Source organism: Oncorhynchus mykiss, chromosome 12 (genome assembly GCF_013265735.2).
Source record: "Oncorhynchus mykiss isolate Arlee chromosome 12, USDA_OmykA_1.1, whole genome shotgun sequence".
NCBI lineage: Eukaryota > Metazoa > Chordata > Actinopteri > Salmoniformes > Salmonidae > Oncorhynchus > Oncorhynchus mykiss.
Genome location: NC_048576.1, coordinates 41,714,276 through 41,732,230, shown reverse-complemented (window position 1 = coordinate 41,732,230; position 17,955 = coordinate 41,714,276). Strand labels below are relative to the sequence as shown.

At 40.7% G+C, this 17,955-nt stretch overlaps 1 protein-coding gene across 1 annotated transcript in view; it reads right to left on the bottom strand.

Moving 5' to 3' along the window:
• Window positions 1-214: 214 nt before the first annotated feature.
• LOC110537617 (junctional adhesion molecule 3B) overlaps window positions 215-17,955 on the bottom strand; it is a 52,474-nt gene continuing 34,733 nt past the window's right edge. Inside the window, exons 2-9 of the mRNA XM_021623792.2 lie at window positions 4,665-4,733; window positions 4,379-4,492; window positions 4,008-4,160; window positions 2,991-3,193; window positions 2,229-2,328; window positions 1,954-2,077; window positions 1,695-1,749; window positions 215-1,600 (exon numbers count right to left, since the gene is read on the bottom strand). Coding sequence (XP_021479467.1) covers window positions 1,565-1,600; window positions 1,695-1,749; window positions 1,954-2,077; window positions 2,229-2,328; window positions 2,991-3,193; window positions 4,008-4,160; window positions 4,379-4,492; window positions 4,665-4,733 — 854 coding nt within the window. The 3' untranslated portion in view covers window positions 215-1,564. The remainder of the gene's footprint in view (window positions 1,601-1,694; window positions 1,750-1,953; window positions 2,078-2,228; window positions 2,329-2,990; window positions 3,194-4,007; window positions 4,161-4,378; window positions 4,493-4,664; window positions 4,734-17,955) is intronic.

Sequence of the window (17,955 nt, the reverse complement as noted above, 5' to 3'; positions counted from 1 at the left end):
CATTAAAGTTTATGTTAAAAGTGTTGAAGCTGATCTATTGTTGTAATGGCAGAAGGCACTTAAAAGGAATGATCTTTATCAATGTACAAAGGAAAAACTTCAGTACCTGTTTTGTGAAAAACTATTTGTTTATCAGGCAATTGTTGTGTATGTATCTCAGAATGTTTTGTAACTCTTGGAAATGTCTGAAATGAATTTGGGAAAAGTTGTTTCCTTCAATTTTCTATTTCAAATTCAGTTTTCAGTTATTTTTGCCTGGAGTAGAGATGATTGAACAGTATTGATATCTTCCTATGTGCTAACATTAGGCAGATCAGCTCTACCATGACCATGTCTTTTTCAAACCATGGAAAGAGTTTCATATTGCCTCCTTTTGGTAGTTTTATATCTGATTATTCTCCAATGTTTTTCACCATAGTCTCGATTGGTGGGGGTGGGAGGGAACAAACAATTATCTATATACAATCAGTACAATTGTTAGCCAACATCAACCCTGTATTATTACAAATACTGAACATATTCCTGACATACAGCAAAAAACCCAACCTGGACAGTATATTCAAAATATACAAGATAAACAGAAAGCACAGAAGGACACTTTAAAATCAAGGATATGCACCACTGATTGTGTACAGTGTTTCCTAGCTTTTGGCTGGTACTCTTTGAAGCCTCCTACTGTCTAAGACTATATCTACAATACAAAACATCAACATGTAACTTTCTTTCAATATTAACATGGAAATCCCAGCAGTAAATAAAATATCTAAGACCATTCTAGAGGAAAACCTTGATATGCTAGGTTTTGTAATTACATTTTTTTTTTTCATGATCAGGAAAGGTGACTGTTTACAGCTGAATATTGAGTGGTTGAAACTTAGATATTTTTCCCAAAACCAAATAAAAAAAACGGTTAGTATTTTACAAATATTTAAAAAAGTAAACCTTTATCTATAGGCGTTTCAAAATATATTCCATCAAAAATAGTCTGACATTTTGCTGGTAGAAAAAAAAAGTTATAAATGACAGGTTTTTGAAGCAAATGTTTACAGTAGAAATGTGTTGTGTTAGATTTATTTCAGAACTTAGCTAAATACTTTTTTCCCTCCTAGCAGAAGATCTTACATAAATGTTTTTTTTTTCCCCCGCAGATGATGTTAAATACCTTTTAAAACATGCAATAACTAACTCCATAATTTAGCAAAATAAGTTGATTGGTGATGAAAGCGGTCAACAAGTTGGTTTCAAAACTTGTCTGTAACAATGGTTAACAGTTCTATATAGATGTGAAAACTTGTCTGTAACAATGGTTAACAGTCTATATAGATGTGAAAACTTGTCTGTAACAATGGTTAACAGTTCTATACAAATGTGAAAACTTGTCTGTAACAATGGTTAACAGTTCTATATAGATGTGAAAACTTGTCATCTTTGGCAAACTTGAATCATTTCAGACATGCTGAGAGCTCAAGGCACGTACTGTGGCAGCTCACTGGTCATCTCACACACTTAATGAGTTCCGTCCAAAGTACCACACCTTTCACTTCCATGCCCTTCGTCTTTCTCTTCAGATGACAAACGAAGATTTGTGTCGGAAGTCGCCCTGGAATAAAAAGGAAGAGCAAGTAAGCTAAAGTTAAAGGACTGCCTAGTTGAACTTTTTGGAGTTTAAAAAATTGTAGTTTTTCTTTACGCACCTCGTCCTCGGCTCTGACGTAGTCCACTCCTTCTCCTTTGGCTGGTGCTTTGTAACTGTGAAACACAACGGAGACATGATCAGAAGGCATTATGCTGTTGCAAAAACAACACATTTCTAGAAAGAATTGTTCCATGCATGTTATAAAACCAGGTCAAGTTGTGAGGTCAAGCTTGTTCATGAAGTCTAAATTGGCAAATGTTAAACCTCAATGAGCCATGACCCATCACTATTGCCGCTCAAGAGGAAGTTTCACTCACTTGTTTCCAGTCTGTTTCTGGCTGGCGAAGTAGCCACGCTTGTACGCAAAGCAGAGGCCCACTGTTATGCACAATAGCACCACCACCAGCACTCCCAGGATGATCCTGGCAATATTGATATCATCTGGGGAAGAACAACAGGAAGAATGAAGAATTGATGTTGAGATACCTTGAACTGGCCCTTTATGAATTGAACACCGGACTACTGGAATGACATGCTTCAACAAACAACATGTGTCTTGTGTACAAATTTGTCAGCTGTCAGACAGACTTACAGATTTCCATTGTCTGCGGTCCACACTCTGAGTGGCCCGCGTCGTTCTTTGCTCGGCAGAAGTACTCTGCTGAGTCGTTCATTCTGACAGCACTGAATTTCTGCAGAGGAAAAACCAACAGCAGCAAGTCTCAATTACACTCAGTATAAACGGAGTCCTTTCATTCTGGTGTATTTACTGCATGTGGGAAAGTGCAGGCTTATAACGAGGTTCAATTTGAATAACATTGGGGGTGGAACTGTCCCGAAAATGAGTTGCTTTATTGTTCAACAGATATCCCTTCAGTTCTCATTGTATGCTGTCTCCCATCAGATTTTAACCCACGTTAATGAAGGTCTTGTCCTCTAATTCTAGTCCTGTTACTAATTAGTTAGCTTTCAGTTGGATATGAAAAGCAGATTTGGCAGCATGTGCTGGTGGTCTTCAAGGACAAGCGGCCAATATGAACAGTAGTAGGGTGTGACTCCCTGGAAGTAAAGTATGTCAGTGACAGCCAGGCCAAACTTTAGAAGCCAGTGTAAAGGTTGAGTGGAGTGAAAAGGCCGAGCCACTGACTATCTGGCTGAGCAGGGGAGAGGGAGTTCAGGAATGTGCCAATGAGGACAGCAGATTCTCCTAATGGCCCAAGCCCCCTCACACCATCAACTGTCACCCCAAAATATCTGCCCCTACCGCTGGGGGCAAGGCCACCACCCCCGCAGCCTCGCCTTGCACTACAGTGGCCCCTTCCCTCCCAGTCACCGCACACAAACACACACTCACCAGGGTGCCTGTTTCGGCGTTGAGCGTGTAGGAGGAGTTGATGAACTTAGGGCTGGTCTTGGGGTCATCTGGGATTTCCTCCTTGTTGCGGAACCATTGGTACTGAGACTTGGGGAAACCTTGATCCTCCACGCATCGCAGCTCTGCCGCCGTCCCTACAGGCACCGATTTGGGGACAGCACATTTCGGCACCACTGGCTTCACTGTGGACACAATCACACATTTAGCAATGGCAACATTCAGCATCTGATTGTGTCAAAAACAGCATAGCCTATGATACACACTGAATTGTAGTTACTAGGCCAATGAATGATCTCGGAGGGTGGGTATGTGTTTTTTGCCCCGTGCCAAACCCTGCCAACACTTTCCATCTTTAGCACTGCGATTGAGGGTGCAGTTTCAGAGGTTTCCCCATATAGCCCAGAACACGCCTTTGGGGCAGGGACGGGCCTGTCAAAAAGCATCCTCATACACTACGTGTGCCAAAAGGTTGGCGTGACCTAAAACACGGTTTCAGCTTACAGCATCGATAGTTGTAACCACTAATGCAGCTCCGTTTTAGTAAAACAGAGGAAAAACAAGTCCCTGTAAACTGATATGGCTGTTTTAGGTACAAAGACTACATGTTCATTGTGTTTTGTATGTTATGTTTCATAGCAACTTTCAAAGCTTCAAGGTTTAAGACTAACGGCAAACATTTTAGCAGTGAAATTATGAGATGCATTAAATCATGATGAGATGATGAGATGCATTATTGCAACGCAAATGACTGATGGCAAACATGCAATTTCACAGAGGTAGCAGCAATGCTCCCTTCCCCAAACATGTCATTTCAGTCATAGCCACAAGGTGATGCATCTTCTTGTGGGTGTATAGTCTTGAATTTATTCTGGTTTCAATATTATACCACAGTTTACTGTAGTAATACAACTAATGATGTGCTTCTGGTGCAAGAAGCTGATGATGATGTGTTGAGCAGATGTGAAGAAATGTGGCTGGCTGGGATGATAGACCTACCTCTTACGACGAGGTTGATCAAAATCTCATCAAAGGATTTAAGGTCAGTCTGGGCGCTGACCTCGCAACGGTAACTGGCTGAGTCTGATCTTGTGGCGTTGGTTATCACTAATGTCGCAGGCTCTCTGATCATTGCTCTGCCCTCCAAATCTCCTGCAGGATTAAAAAACATGCTTTAAGTTGCCATTGATTTAATACAGAAATAATTCATGATGAGTATAAAACAGAATGTCGTTCCCTCATTAGTCCAAGTTGTTTGTGTCTGTAAGAGGATTTGAACATTTTTTGGGGGGGTTTTGTCACTTTGATATTGATGTTGGAGATATTAGTGAAGACGCCATTATGACAAAGCACTCCGTTGAGTCTGTTACCTGAGATTTTCTTCTCAAAGTAGACATAACTGGGCTCCCCATCCTTAATTTTCTTCCATTCGATTCTTGGGTTTTTTGTGGAGATGGACTCTATCAAACAGGACAATTCGATAGCTGCCAGAGGAGACAAGAGGGAATTAGATTTAAGGTTTTTTTAAAAGGAAGAAGCAGAGGGTCGATGTTATCTACTTCTGGTTCCTTAGTGTCATGTCAAGGTCAAGCAGGAAATGTCTGTAACTGATTGTCATGTTGGTGTATATATTACGACATCTCTATTGGCTCTTACATTCAAACTCGTTGGCCCATGGCGCATCATTCGTTGTTTTCAGTATTACTGCCAATACGTTGAAGTAGCCTGCAAAACAGGAAAGGAAAAAATATGAGCCTTACTAACAAACGTTGCTATTACACACACGTGCAATGTCCATTGGTAGCTGTTTGCAGTGCTGTGGTATGTCAGCTGGCTGTTATGCCTGCATTAGGGATGTTTCTAACCAGTCAGTTCATCCAAAATTCCAGAAAGTCAATCAACATCAACCCCTCCATCCCCTTGCTCCCAGTCTACCACCCCACCCAGACGCATTCTTCATTCTTTCCAGCGTACCATGACCTGGATCTGTTACCTTCCATTTTTAGTCTGGCGGGGCGAACCAATGCGGACATACTCAGTTTCTGCGCACGGTGGGTAATTGTGCAGGGAGACGGGCGCCCTTCTCTGTGCGAGCTCTCCCGTGCCAGTGGCAGCCTAGCCGCCTGCCCGAACCCTCTCTTTCTTTCTCTCTCTCTCTCTGCTCCTGACACGTGTGCCCATGTAGCAGTAATGGGCCATGAGTGCCCTGGAAACACGCCCGCTTTTGTCTATGACAGAGGGATGTACTATAAAAAGTTTAATTGAAGCAATTAAATGTGTTTTCTTCTGAACAAACTAAATTATCTAACATTAATGGCAGGTAATTTCACTTCTTTTAACGAAAAAAATACACAGCGTTTTCACATATGTAGACACTGGGTTGGTGCTGGAGGTTGAAAAGTGATGGAGTTGCAAGTCATTTATCTTACATGTAATTTCAAGATATTTTACCTTAAATCGTCTTATCTTTAAATGAGATAAATTACTTGCAACTCCATCACTTTTCAACCTCATATTCATTATTTCCAGCACCAAACCAGTGTCTACATATGTGAAAAGGCCGGGCTTCTATGATCTGTGGTTAAAAAGATAAAAAGAGTCCTAAAAAATGCTTCTCTGTGACATCACAGGGTGGGATTAAAAGTTTTTTTTAAAAATGATTTTCAAAACCTGCAACAAGTTTTTAGCCAGAGGGAGGGTATTTTCTAGCTCCCTACATCACCGTGACTCTCATAGTGTTTGAAAATCACAGTTTAGAACTTTTTAACATTATTGTTTTCTACCAAACATACAAATGTAGAGACACTGGTTTGGTGCTGGCATTTTTTAGGCAAAAAAAATATCTGCCAATGATAGTAGATTGGTAAGAAAAAAACACTAATTTTAATAAATGAATTATCACTCATTATAAGATATTTATGCTTGATTAGATTTCACTTTTTGCCGTGTGCACTTCAGAATCATACAGAAAGGCCATGCTCCCACACATGCATCCCAACCCAGTCATACACCCATGAATAGTCTCCCTGAGACTAAAGCTTAGGCTCAAGTAGCTGCTAGAGGCCTAAGCCCCCCAATCCATTAAAAAGACAGGAGCCCATTTAGAGCCTTTTACTGTTTTAGAGTTCACCAGGCCTCTGCTGACACAGTGAATTAGCAAAGCACCACACAGTTCTTTCACACAGTAAGGCGAGTCGGTGACCTGAAGTCTTTCTGAAAGCGTAAGGTCACGGATCCTTTGGTAGACCATTCCCCAGGAAATTCTACTCACACCCAGGCATTAAAGTAGGTGTGTTTTCTGTGACACTCACCCAGTTCCTTGTAAGTCAAGGTCAGTTTGCTTTGGTATCATACCAGTTCCCTGCTATCCAATGCACTATCCAATGCAAGCATGGTTGAGGGAGCTGACTGGGGTTGCCTTCTAAAGCAGACAGGGTAAGCTGCTTACCCTAATGTCTCTGAGATCATTACTAGATCACAGCTTGTTTACCTTATGTCGTCAGTTTAAACACCATGCTATTGTCCCACGTTTTGAAAAAGGTGATTATCCGCCCTCTTACATTAATCTTATATTGAACAATTAATGAGATGTAGTAAGGGAGTGATCCGTTTACCCTCACTTCTTGGACAGACCAGAGCCTTAGATATGCAGTTTTAGAAACTGTTTTTCGTCCTGTCAGCATTACATGGCAATACAGGAATTTTGATAGTGCACAGGGCTGCGGGCCAGAATGTTGTAGGTTGGCATACCACTGTAGACAAGAGTAGGGGTGGAAATATCGCCTTTATGGTAAAAACATTGCATGAATCTGTCATCGTATTTGCAGGTCAGAGAAAAAAATTGCCTTTTAGAAACATTTCACGCAATTGTACTTCATTTTACATATTAGGAGATTATTTTTTATGACCACACAAATTACTGAAATTGCAGGCTAAGGATGGACAGAGAAATAGGTCTATGTGTTTATCTTATCATATTTCTGCAATTCCAAATCAGTGTGTCTTGTTTGCAACGAACCTGTCGCTGTTTCTAAACATTTTGATCTGAGCGTGGTACTTTCAAAAGTTAGGCCTACCTTTCCACCCTAGGCCGACCAACACAGAAAAATGTAAGCTTTAACTGCTGGCTACTCTTCTTCTGTGGCTTAACCCAACAAAAAAAGGTCACAAGTGTTTACCGAAAAGCTGTCTGGGTTTAAACAAAAACATTATATTGTACCGAAAGTGAATAGCTTAATCAATTGATAGTGACAGAATTAGATTACTTCTCAAGCAGTCTATTTTTTGTCTCCTCGGTTAAAGGTTGTAGCTCAGCCTCTGAATGTCAAAGAAAATTAAACAATGAAATCCCCATATCCATCGGAGTTACATCTTTCCCTGTCACGCCCTGACCTTAGAATTCTTTGTTTTCTTTATTGTTTTGGTTAGGTCAGGGTGTGACATGGGTGATGTATGTGTTTTTTGTACTGTCTAGGGGTTTTGTAGGTTTACAGGGTTGTTTATCATCTAGGTGTTTATATATGTCTATGGTTGCCTAGATTGGTTCTCAATTAGAGGCAGGTGTTTATCGTTGTCTCTGATTGGGAACCATATTTAGGCAGCCATCTTCTTTGGGCAAAAAGCACTGTTATAGATCAGTTTATATAATCGGATCCATTTTATTTTCTTCAAAATGTTTAGCTAACAAGGGGTAGGCCTGTGCTTTTTGCCATTTTATTTAATAAAAAGCCCATAACATCACTGGGGCCGAGCTCCCTGCCATCCAGAACCTCTATATCAGGCGGTGTGAAAAGAAGGCCCAGAAAATGGTGAAAGAAACCAACCACCCAAGCCATAGACTATTATTTCTGCTGCAGCACGGCATTGGCATTGGTCACTCCAGTATGTAAATGTGGTATTGGACCTGACTTTTTAAATATTTCCGGTATATAGTATGCTTCCTTACTTAAATACACAATAAAGTTTTTCATATTTCTTAATCTTATTTCTTGTGTTTTTTTCTAGTAATACATTGTTATTGATTATTGCACTGTTGGGTTTTGAGTTTGCAAGAAACACATTTTACTGTACTTGTGCATGTGACATTAAAACTTGAAACTTAATAAGCAACTAATTCTAAAACACTGAAAAATACAGAAATGGAATCAATTACAAATGACTACGTTTAAAAAATACTATACCCTCCCCTTGACTGAAATGTAAAAAGCATGACCCTACTCCATTTTCCTCCAGGTAACCATTAGGTAAATGTCGATCCATTGCTAAAGTTGAGGAGTGGGAGCGATGGAAAGGAAGGACTATGAGTAATTCTTTAGTGTAAGCCTTTGAAACTTTAATGTTCCCCACATTGCTAATGTTAATGGCTATGAATCTTTAATAACAGTATTTTGGGCTTTGTCTCTCGAGATGTGATCCATTTAATATAGTTCTAGTTCAGACAGACAACAAAAGTTAGGCCCTGAGAGGAAAAATTTATTCAGTTTGCCTTTTAAAAAACCCACAAGCATTAGAAGTGACAAGGCATAAAAGCAGTATAAAATACAGTATTTTGTTAATACTGTAACAATGCTTGACTGAAAAGCTAATTTACTGTATTTCTAAACTGAAACATCAAATTGTTTTGTCAAAGCCTGAAACATATTCACATATTCTTCTATTTCAGAATATCAAGGGACAAGAAGACATGCCCTTGGTTATGAAAATAGAGCTCTTTGGCCATGCACACCAGTGGGGGGTTTAGCGTCGAAAGAAGGATGCATATCCAATAAGGAACCTCATACCTACTGTAAAATATAGAAGGGGAAAAGGGACACCTAGTCAGTTGCACAACTGAATGCATTCAACCAAAATGTCTCTTCCATATTTAACCAAACCCCTCTGAATCTCTGAAGGGGGGCTGCCTTAATCGACATCCACGTCATCGTCACCCAGGGAGCAGTTGTTGTGGGGGTCAACTGCTTGCTCAAGGGCAGAACGGAAGATTATTCCAACTTGCCAGCTCGGGGATTTGAACAAGCAACTAACCGCTAGGCTACCTGCCGCCCCAGGTAGTTGTGAATCTTTGAAATTATGGGGCTATTTTGCATCCACTATTTTGCTTCCATCTTTAAGACAATAAACCCATATCAGCTTGCCTAAATATATTTCTAAACACAATAGTATTTTGTCTTTGATTTCACAAAACAGCTTTATTATTTTTTTTTACTTGCTAAAAGACTAGCTAAGGCTGTAAATAAGACAGTATTAGTGCATATTTAGTGCTTAAGTTAGCTTGAAACTCCAATAAAAGGTTGTGAGGTCTGGCCTAGAAACAATTGTCCAGGACAAAAATTGCAAAAACTCCAGGAATAAATTCCCATCTACATCCAGAGCATACTCGTTGGGAGTGCAGAAGGCAGCTTTTTAAACAACATACTAAATACTGTGAAAATATACTGTCCCCAACGAGTCCCGACGTTTGGTAATTTACACACAAAATAGTCTAGTCTGCAGGCAGGAAGTCTGAATTCCTAATCATTTCCCTGGTTTGGCAGGCGAGGCTAGCTGAACAATACAAGAGATAGAGCGGATCCAGCAGGCCAGGCCCTTGCTTGAACATACATCCTCTTAACAATGACATCCTCCTTAGCGTTTGCACAGCAACAGATGGAGCTTTCCTGATGGGGGGCATTAGCGGATCGGCGGCAGTGGCCAGTAAAGCATTCGGAGTCTAGGCGGCAATGAGGAAGTGATGACTGTGCGCTGTGGGACAGGTATCTCCCGTCTCTCTTCCCCTGTCTGCCACATCCTGCCCTATGACGCCTGTCTTCCTGTCTATTCCCTCTCCGCCTTGCTCTGGGAGAGACTCTTCCCAGTGCCATGATGCAGCCCCTAACACCTGGGCCTGAGAGGCTGCTCTAGTGTTTCCCACTGGGTTCATATACAGTGGACGAACAGATCTTTGCAGTGTGTGTGCCTTTGTGTGTGTAGTTTAAGCCCTCAAACCATAAAGGTGCTCTGTGACTTATATTAACCTGTCTTTCCTTCTCTCTTTCCCGTCTTCCTGGCAGGGCACATCTGTGTGCGATCTCCCTCGCCTTCCTCAAGAGGGAAGGCTGGTTCTTCTTGGTAATCTTAAAATCCCAGGCGTAGCAGTGCTGAATAACATTTTTAGCAGAGCAACTGGAGAAAAAAGCCATCCCTTAGCTTCATTTCAAATTATACATGCAGATGACATGGAGATGGTGATTGAACTGATGACTAGAGAAAGGATGCCTGCATGTGAATTGGATCCTAGCTTTCTATGGTGTTTTCCTATTTGGAATGGCACAAATATTTCCCCTTCTGGTAGTAAAAGAAAGTTATAGAGGAGTGTGAAGTCATAAATGGAGGGTACCAATTAAGCTTCCCAGTGAAATCCCCAAGTGACAACGCTGCCTAGCACCTCAGCAAGATACTCCCATGCCCCTTTGAAAACCCCAGACATTTAAGTACCTAGTTTGCGAAGTATCTTCTAGTTGCTGTCTTCAAATAATTTTTTGAGTAGTGCACACAAACACGTGATTAGAAATGTGACACATCTCCTCAGTGAACATTCAACAGCACGTGAAGCGGATAATATTCCTCGTTATTTTTAAACTGCTCCATTGGTTCAGTTCCCCCAGGAGGAGGAGGCTGTGCGTTCGCTGAGCAAGTGGTGCCCACAGAGCAATTCATTATCCTCCTTAGTTAGCGATGGCATTGGATGGGATGTGTTTCTGTGCTCTGCAACTTCCACTCCATGTGTGGATTGTGTTAAACTAGGCTCTACCCCAGTGCTAAGAAATACTGTCCAGTACAACACTCCTCAAGACTTAAGCTCTCTTCTCCCTCTACTGCTCTTAAAAGTTCTGCATGGCTCCCTGTTGGCCAAGGTGTGGAAAAGGTCATACATTCTCCAATTCAGCCACTCGGGTAACTGCACTTCTGTACCGCCACAGTGTCTTGGCCTGCCGAGAGTTTAACTTGTAGTCGAGGGAGGCTATGTGAACACTTGGAATAGCCCAAAGAGAGTAAATATTTATCTTCGCAAGCAAAACTAGGTTACAGTTTTTGTCACCACATACAGTGAACTACAAAAGTATTGGGACAGTGACACATTTTGTTGTTGTTTTGGCTCTGTACTCCAGCACTTTGGATTTGAAATGATGCAATGACTATGAGGTTGAAGTGTAGACTGATTATGGATAATGCTGAATGAATCATGAATAATAATGAGTGAGAAATTTACAGAGGGTATTTTCATCCATATCGGTTGAATCGTTGAACCACTTTTTGTACAGAAGTATGTAGCCTTGGTGTGCCTTGGCATGTGCGAGCCTTGGCGTGTGCGAGCTGGAATGACTCAAAGGAGCAGGAGCCTATCTCCAGTTTCTGTAGTGTGAGGCAGCTTGAAGTACAAGTACAGCCCCTGGACAGGACCCTCGTCTATCGCTGGCCTTACCCCCAATCTATCTACTTAATGCTGCGTGCCAAGCAGAGACGCATCGGTTTCCCAGAGATGCATCTGGTTCGCATCAGATCTCATTTTTACAGTCTTTGGTATAATTCGGCCGGATCGAACTCACAACCTTCCAATCTCAGGGTGGACACTAACCACAAGGCCACTGAGTTGGTCATAGTCCCCCCATTTTAAGGAACCAAAAGTATTAGGACACAATTCACTTATATGTGTATTAAAGTAGTAAAAAGTTAAGTATTTGGTCCCATATTCATAGCACGCAATGACTACATCAAGCTTGGGAATCTCCAAATTTGTTGGATGTATATGCTGTTTGTTTAGCTTGCGTTTCAGATTATTTTGTGCCCAATAGAAATTAATGGTAAATCATTTATTGTGTCATTTTGGAGTCCCTTTCATTGTAAATTAGAATATAATATGTTTCTAAACACTGGATGCTACCATGATTACGGAATAATGAATCATGATGAGTGAGGAAGTTAGAGGCATAAATATCTCCCCCCCCCCCCCCAAAAAAAGAATTTGCTAACCTCCTTATTGTAATGGTGAGAGGTTAGCATCTTGGGGGAATGTTTATTCACAATTCATTCAGCATTATCCATAATCATGGTAGCATCCACATTAATGTAGAAGTGTTTAGAAACATATTCTATTCATATTTACAATAAATGTGACCCCAAAATGACACAATACTCTATTTACCATTAATTTCTATTGGACACAAAATAATCTGAAACAACCAAAACAAACAGAAAATGCATCACATTTGTAGAGTAACAAGCTTGATGTAGTCATTATGTGCTATGAATATGGGACCAAATATAATTTTTTTGACTACTTTAATAAACATAAGTGAATTTGTCCAAATACTTTTGGTCCCCTAAAATGGGAGGACTACATGTATGTACAAAAAGTGCTGTAATTTCTAAACGGTTCATTCGATATGGATGTAAATACCTTCAACTTAAAGCTGACAGTCTGCATAAAACAATATGTACATTTACACACCAGAGATGTGTTTCCATCAAACTGACTTATTGCGGATAAAAGGCTGTGCGTGATGACGTAGGGCACGTAAAAAAATAACTTGTTTTAAGTACCGAATAAAAAATACATAAATCGGTTTCAATCACATTTTCAACTATACTGATGGTTTAGTCAGAAAAACTGTTGCATTACAGTATATAGCCAATGTGCCCACTCAAATCTTGGCACGTACTCTAGCCAACAGCTCGCAGATACAGCGCGGGTAAACTACCTACACGATGAGATTATATTTTTTTATTTGTCAAACGGCAACCAAGCATCGATCAACATGTCACCATAACTGATTTGCCTAGTTAAATAAAGGTTAAAAATTCGTAGGTGGAGGACCACACATCAATCACTTAACTCCAAGTTTACTTTGATATGATGGTAATTGTATCGATATTTGCGCATAAAGGTGTTTCCACCGCCATTTCTCAAATAATTAATTTTACTGACACAAAAAGATCCCACCATGTTGAACGAACAAATTGTCGACATTTATAAAATTGTCCCAGCATTTCCTGTTTCTGTCTGCCCGGTCGTGACTTTTTTCATATGTCAGGTAATTCATTCGCATGGAATGGTTGGCTAAAAACCTGGTTACAGAGAGTCTGTTTTTCTTTGGTCGGTGCTGTGAGCAATTTACTGGGAGGCCCTTCATGAAATGTGCAGGCTAAACCACATTGTGTTTTGAGTTACTTTTATCCCACTAAAACCAAATGCTTTCACAATACTGTTAGACAGGATAGTGTTCAACAGAAGTAAAATGAAAATAGCCTATAATCTCAGTGGCATGCTTTGCTTTCTCTCAAAAATACAGATCTGATTTGTTTTACCCCTAGGAGATGCCAATTCCCACTTAGCTTAGCTGCAAATTTATACACTGTGTCTGGACTCAGCCAGACTAATGAATTCATGAATTGACATTTATATTCCATATAGAATAAACTCCTTTCTAAGAAACGATTAGCCCTGACCCCAAAACAAAGCATGTTCCAGTTTCCACAGTTTCTATACCAAAGCATGCAAATTTCCCTTCCCCCACCAGTAACCAGGAGCTCTGGTTGTCAGGGTTGGGGAGTGACTGAATACAGTTAATCTCTTACATGTAATCTGATTACAAAACAACTGTAAATCTAATATGTTACCAGAAAAAAAGTATTGTAATCAGATAACAGATACTTTTGAATACTTTTAAAATTCAGAAAGAACGTTTGTGAAAAAAGACTGATACATTTCTGTTTTCTCAATGACTTTAAATTAGGCATTGAAAAAAGGTGCAAGTTAAAAAATTTTCCACCTGAGGGAATCTGACCACAAGTCAAATGTGTTTGATGGATAATTTGTGTTCTTTCCTGCCTCTTGTGGGGAAAGTAATCAGATTACATTACTGAGTTTGGGTAATCCAAAAATTGCGTTAACCCACTGTTACTAGGCCGTCATTGTAAATAAGAATTTGTTCTTAACTGACTTGCCTAGTTAAATAAAAGGTTAAAGAAAAAAATAGAAAAAAATACAGATTACATTTAGAAAGTAACCTACCCAACCCTGCTGGTGGTGGCCCACCTTTTTTATGAGCTGGGGGGAAGTGGCTAAATGGGGGTTTTCCATTACAGCACCATTGTGTTGCCAGTGATTATGTTAATTTTTTATAAAAAAAAATATTTTACATTTATTTAACTAGGCAAGTCAGTTAAGAACAAATTCTTATTTTCAAAAGTACCAGTGGCCTGGGCTTGGCCCCAGGTTAGACCAGGTCCGCCGAAGCAATGGCCCATAAGATGGAAACAGCCTTTTGGGGAAAACACTGGTGGTAAGTCCTTAGTAGAAATGTGCCAAACTGACCTCAAGTCTTCAGTGAAAATAACAACAACAATAGCAGGGACCGGTTTTAGGGCAAAGCTTGCAGGCCGTGTGACCGCAGGTTGTGTTGTCACAGCTAAGGTCATCCAGCAGTGTCAGTGACCTCCAGTTCCTCAGTGGAGGTCACTCTCGACAGCTGACTTGACCGGTCAACTTTGTTATCCCCTCTCACCCCTATTTTTACGCTTCAGGTCCAACACAGTTTAACATTGTTGTGGGGATACATAGTGGCGAGGGCACACTGAAGCCTCTTTATATAAGAAGTGAAGATTACCACCATGGGCCGACTAACACCATTACCAGAGGTATTTAGTTGAATTTTCACCCCGTTTCTTGGACGATAAGCAAAATCGCCCACCATTTGCTTTCGTAAAGTGCCACTTCTCTTCTTATTGGATGATACTAATAACCTATCGTTTCAATCAAACACTGGATCCATCTGTTCATCCTCCAAGCTTGAGCTCTGACAAGATATTCTGAAACGAAAGGTTTGTCTGCTGTCACAGATGGGCACAGATGAAACCCGAGGAGCAATATAAGCATCTGCGCATAGGCGGCAATGAAATACAATGAACAAAAATATAAACGCAACATGTAAAGTGTTGGTCCCATGTTTCGTGACCTAAAATATAAGATACCAGAAATGATCCAAAAGCTTATTTCTCTCCAATGAAATACACAAATGTGTTTACATCCCTGTTTGTGAGCATTTATCCTTTGTCAAGATAATCATTCACCTGACAGGTGTGGCATATCAAGAAGCTGATTAAACAGCATGATCATTACACAGGTGCACCTTGTGCTGGGGACAATAAAAGGCTACTGTAAAAGGTGCAGTTCTGTCCCACAACACAATGCCACAGATGTCTCAAGTTGAGGGAACGTGTAACTGGCATGCTGACTGCAGGAATGTCCACCAGAGCTGTTGCCAGAGAATTGAATATGCATTTCTTTAGCCGCCTCCAACATCGTTTTAGAGAATTTGGCAGTACGTCCAACCAGCCTCACAACCGCAGACCACATGTAACCACGCCAGTCCAGGACCTCCAGATCTGGCTTCTTCACCTGTGGGATCGTCTGAGACCAGTCACCCGGACAGCTGATGAAACTGTGTTTGCACAACCAAATTTCTGCACAAACTGTCAGAAACTGTCTCAGGGAAGGTCATCTGCTTGCTCGTCGTCCTCACCAGGATTTTGACCTGACTGCAGTTCGGCTTTGTAATCGTCTTCAGTGGGAAAATGCTCACCTTCAATGGCCACTGGCACGCTGGAGAAGTGTGCTCTTCACGGATGAATAGCGGTTTCAGCTGTACCAGGCAGATGGCAGACAGCATGTATGGCTTCGTGTGGGCGAGCGGTTTGCTGATGTCAACGTTGTGAACAGAGTGCTCCATGGTCTAGGTGGGGTTATGTTATTGGCAGACATAAGCTACGGACAACTAACACAATTGCATTTTATCGATGGCAATTTGAATGCACAGAGATAACGTGACGAGATCCTTATGCCCATTGTCGTTCCATTCATCCCATCACCTCATGTTTCAGCATGATAATACTGTCGCAAGGATCTGTACACAATTCCTGGCAGCTGATGTGTCACACTGCATGAGGCAAATGGTGGTCACACCAGATACTGACTAGTTTTCTGATCCACGCCCCTACCTTTAAAAAATTATCTGTGACCAACAGATGCCAGTCATGTGAAATCCATAGATTAGGGCCTAATTTCTTCCGTGTAATTAACCCTAGGCAACTTTAACATTTGACCACTATTGCAATGCTGTGATTGCACAATATGTTGTGATAGTACCCTAAGAGTCACACATCATTTTTGTGCCTCATCTCCTCGAATCACAGGTTGTCGCTGGACTTGCCTTGCCATTGCTGTTTTCCTCTCTCTTTTCAGTATTGGGTAACAACTGAATATGGCACCAGCAGAAAGTCCTTTTGTATCCAGGATGCTGGGGTTGCTAGTGGATACCAGATCAGGGAATGACGTCACATTGGTTGCATCTATATGATGATTGAAACAGTCACGGGAGGAATGTTAACTCCTGTCATAAAAGGATTTGATATCTAATGGTAATGCATACAGGCAATCAAATTCCAAGTTCAGAAATGTACATGGCTTTGTGGTCTTCCCTCATTCCATTGCGACTAAATATAGTGCAGTTCAAGCAAAGATAACGCAAGCCTCTCAAAGAAAATACCTCGGAGTCCTTCAGCTGCCGAGCAAATGTCACCAGGCTTGATATGGGAGAGGAGGGCTGTGTTGTAACAGTGCAAGAGAGCAGCAAACTTCAATTGTATGTGCAATCTTTAAATGATAATGCCCAAGAAGTCCGTGTTCGGAGGATATATTGTCATGGGTGTTGTTGCAAACCGTGCCATACAAGGGATTACCAACATATTTCCATTAAAAACATTATTTTGATGAATTTATTCATAATCCTTCCACAAGATATGTATTTATTTTTTCTCTATTTAACTATGCAAGTCATTAACAACACATTCTTATTTACAATGACGGCCTAGGAACAGTGGGTTAACTGCCTTGTTCAGGGGCAGAACGACAAATTTTTACTTTGTCAGCTCGGGGATTCGATCTTGCAACCTTTCATTTACTAGTCCAACACTCTAACCACTAGGCTACCTGCCGCCCCATGTAGTCCTGACACAAATCTAAGTTTGCTACCTAAGCCGGCTGGTCGTTTGTTCTATCACCCAGACATTGTATTTTTTTCTGTATTCTTTATAAATGTTCTTTATAAATGACATACTGGCTGGCAACATTATTATCCTTTGCTTGCTAGCTAGCCAACTATAGCTAACTTAGTACATCAAACTGTGCAGCCAGAAAAACAGTAGTAAGTAGTTGCATTTTGTGTTTGTTTAAGCTGTTTTTAGTGACATTTATTTGGACGAATCCATAATGAGCTAATGATGCACGATTTCGCCTGGCATAGAAAATGTACTCTCTTGTCAGAACACTGTTGTTTAGAGGAACTAGCCAACAACACAGTTCAAACTAAAGCTGGAAAGACAGAAAACTATCTGCATTTCATTTTGTTTTATCTGTATATATATCTATAAAAATGATGCCAGCTGATTCATGATTTCAACTGTCAGAGAAAAGCTGCCTGCCTATCTGTTTTGTCCGGACTCCCGACATGTTTCTTACTATGGGACAGCTGTATATCGAATTTCAATATTGAAACAATGTTGCAAATGTCAGAGAGACAGACAGCAAAGTTTATCCAAGTCTCCACTGTTGAAAACCAAATGCTAGTGTAAAAGAAATGGGAGATAATGTCTGGATGCTTTTTATAGTGGAGCTCAAGTTTATAAAGTGCCTAGCTGGGCTAATGAGACAGTGGATTGTGCAGTGCCAGTGAGATGGAACAGAATAAATAGGCATTTCAACAACATAGATTTAGGTAACTGCTGGAATGCAGTTTTAACCAATCAGCATCCAGGATTTGACCCAGCCGTTGTATAACATGCTATATCCAGTAAGATACCTACTGCTGAAAATAAACTGTGTGCACTGTGTGTGTATAATGGTCTCTGATTA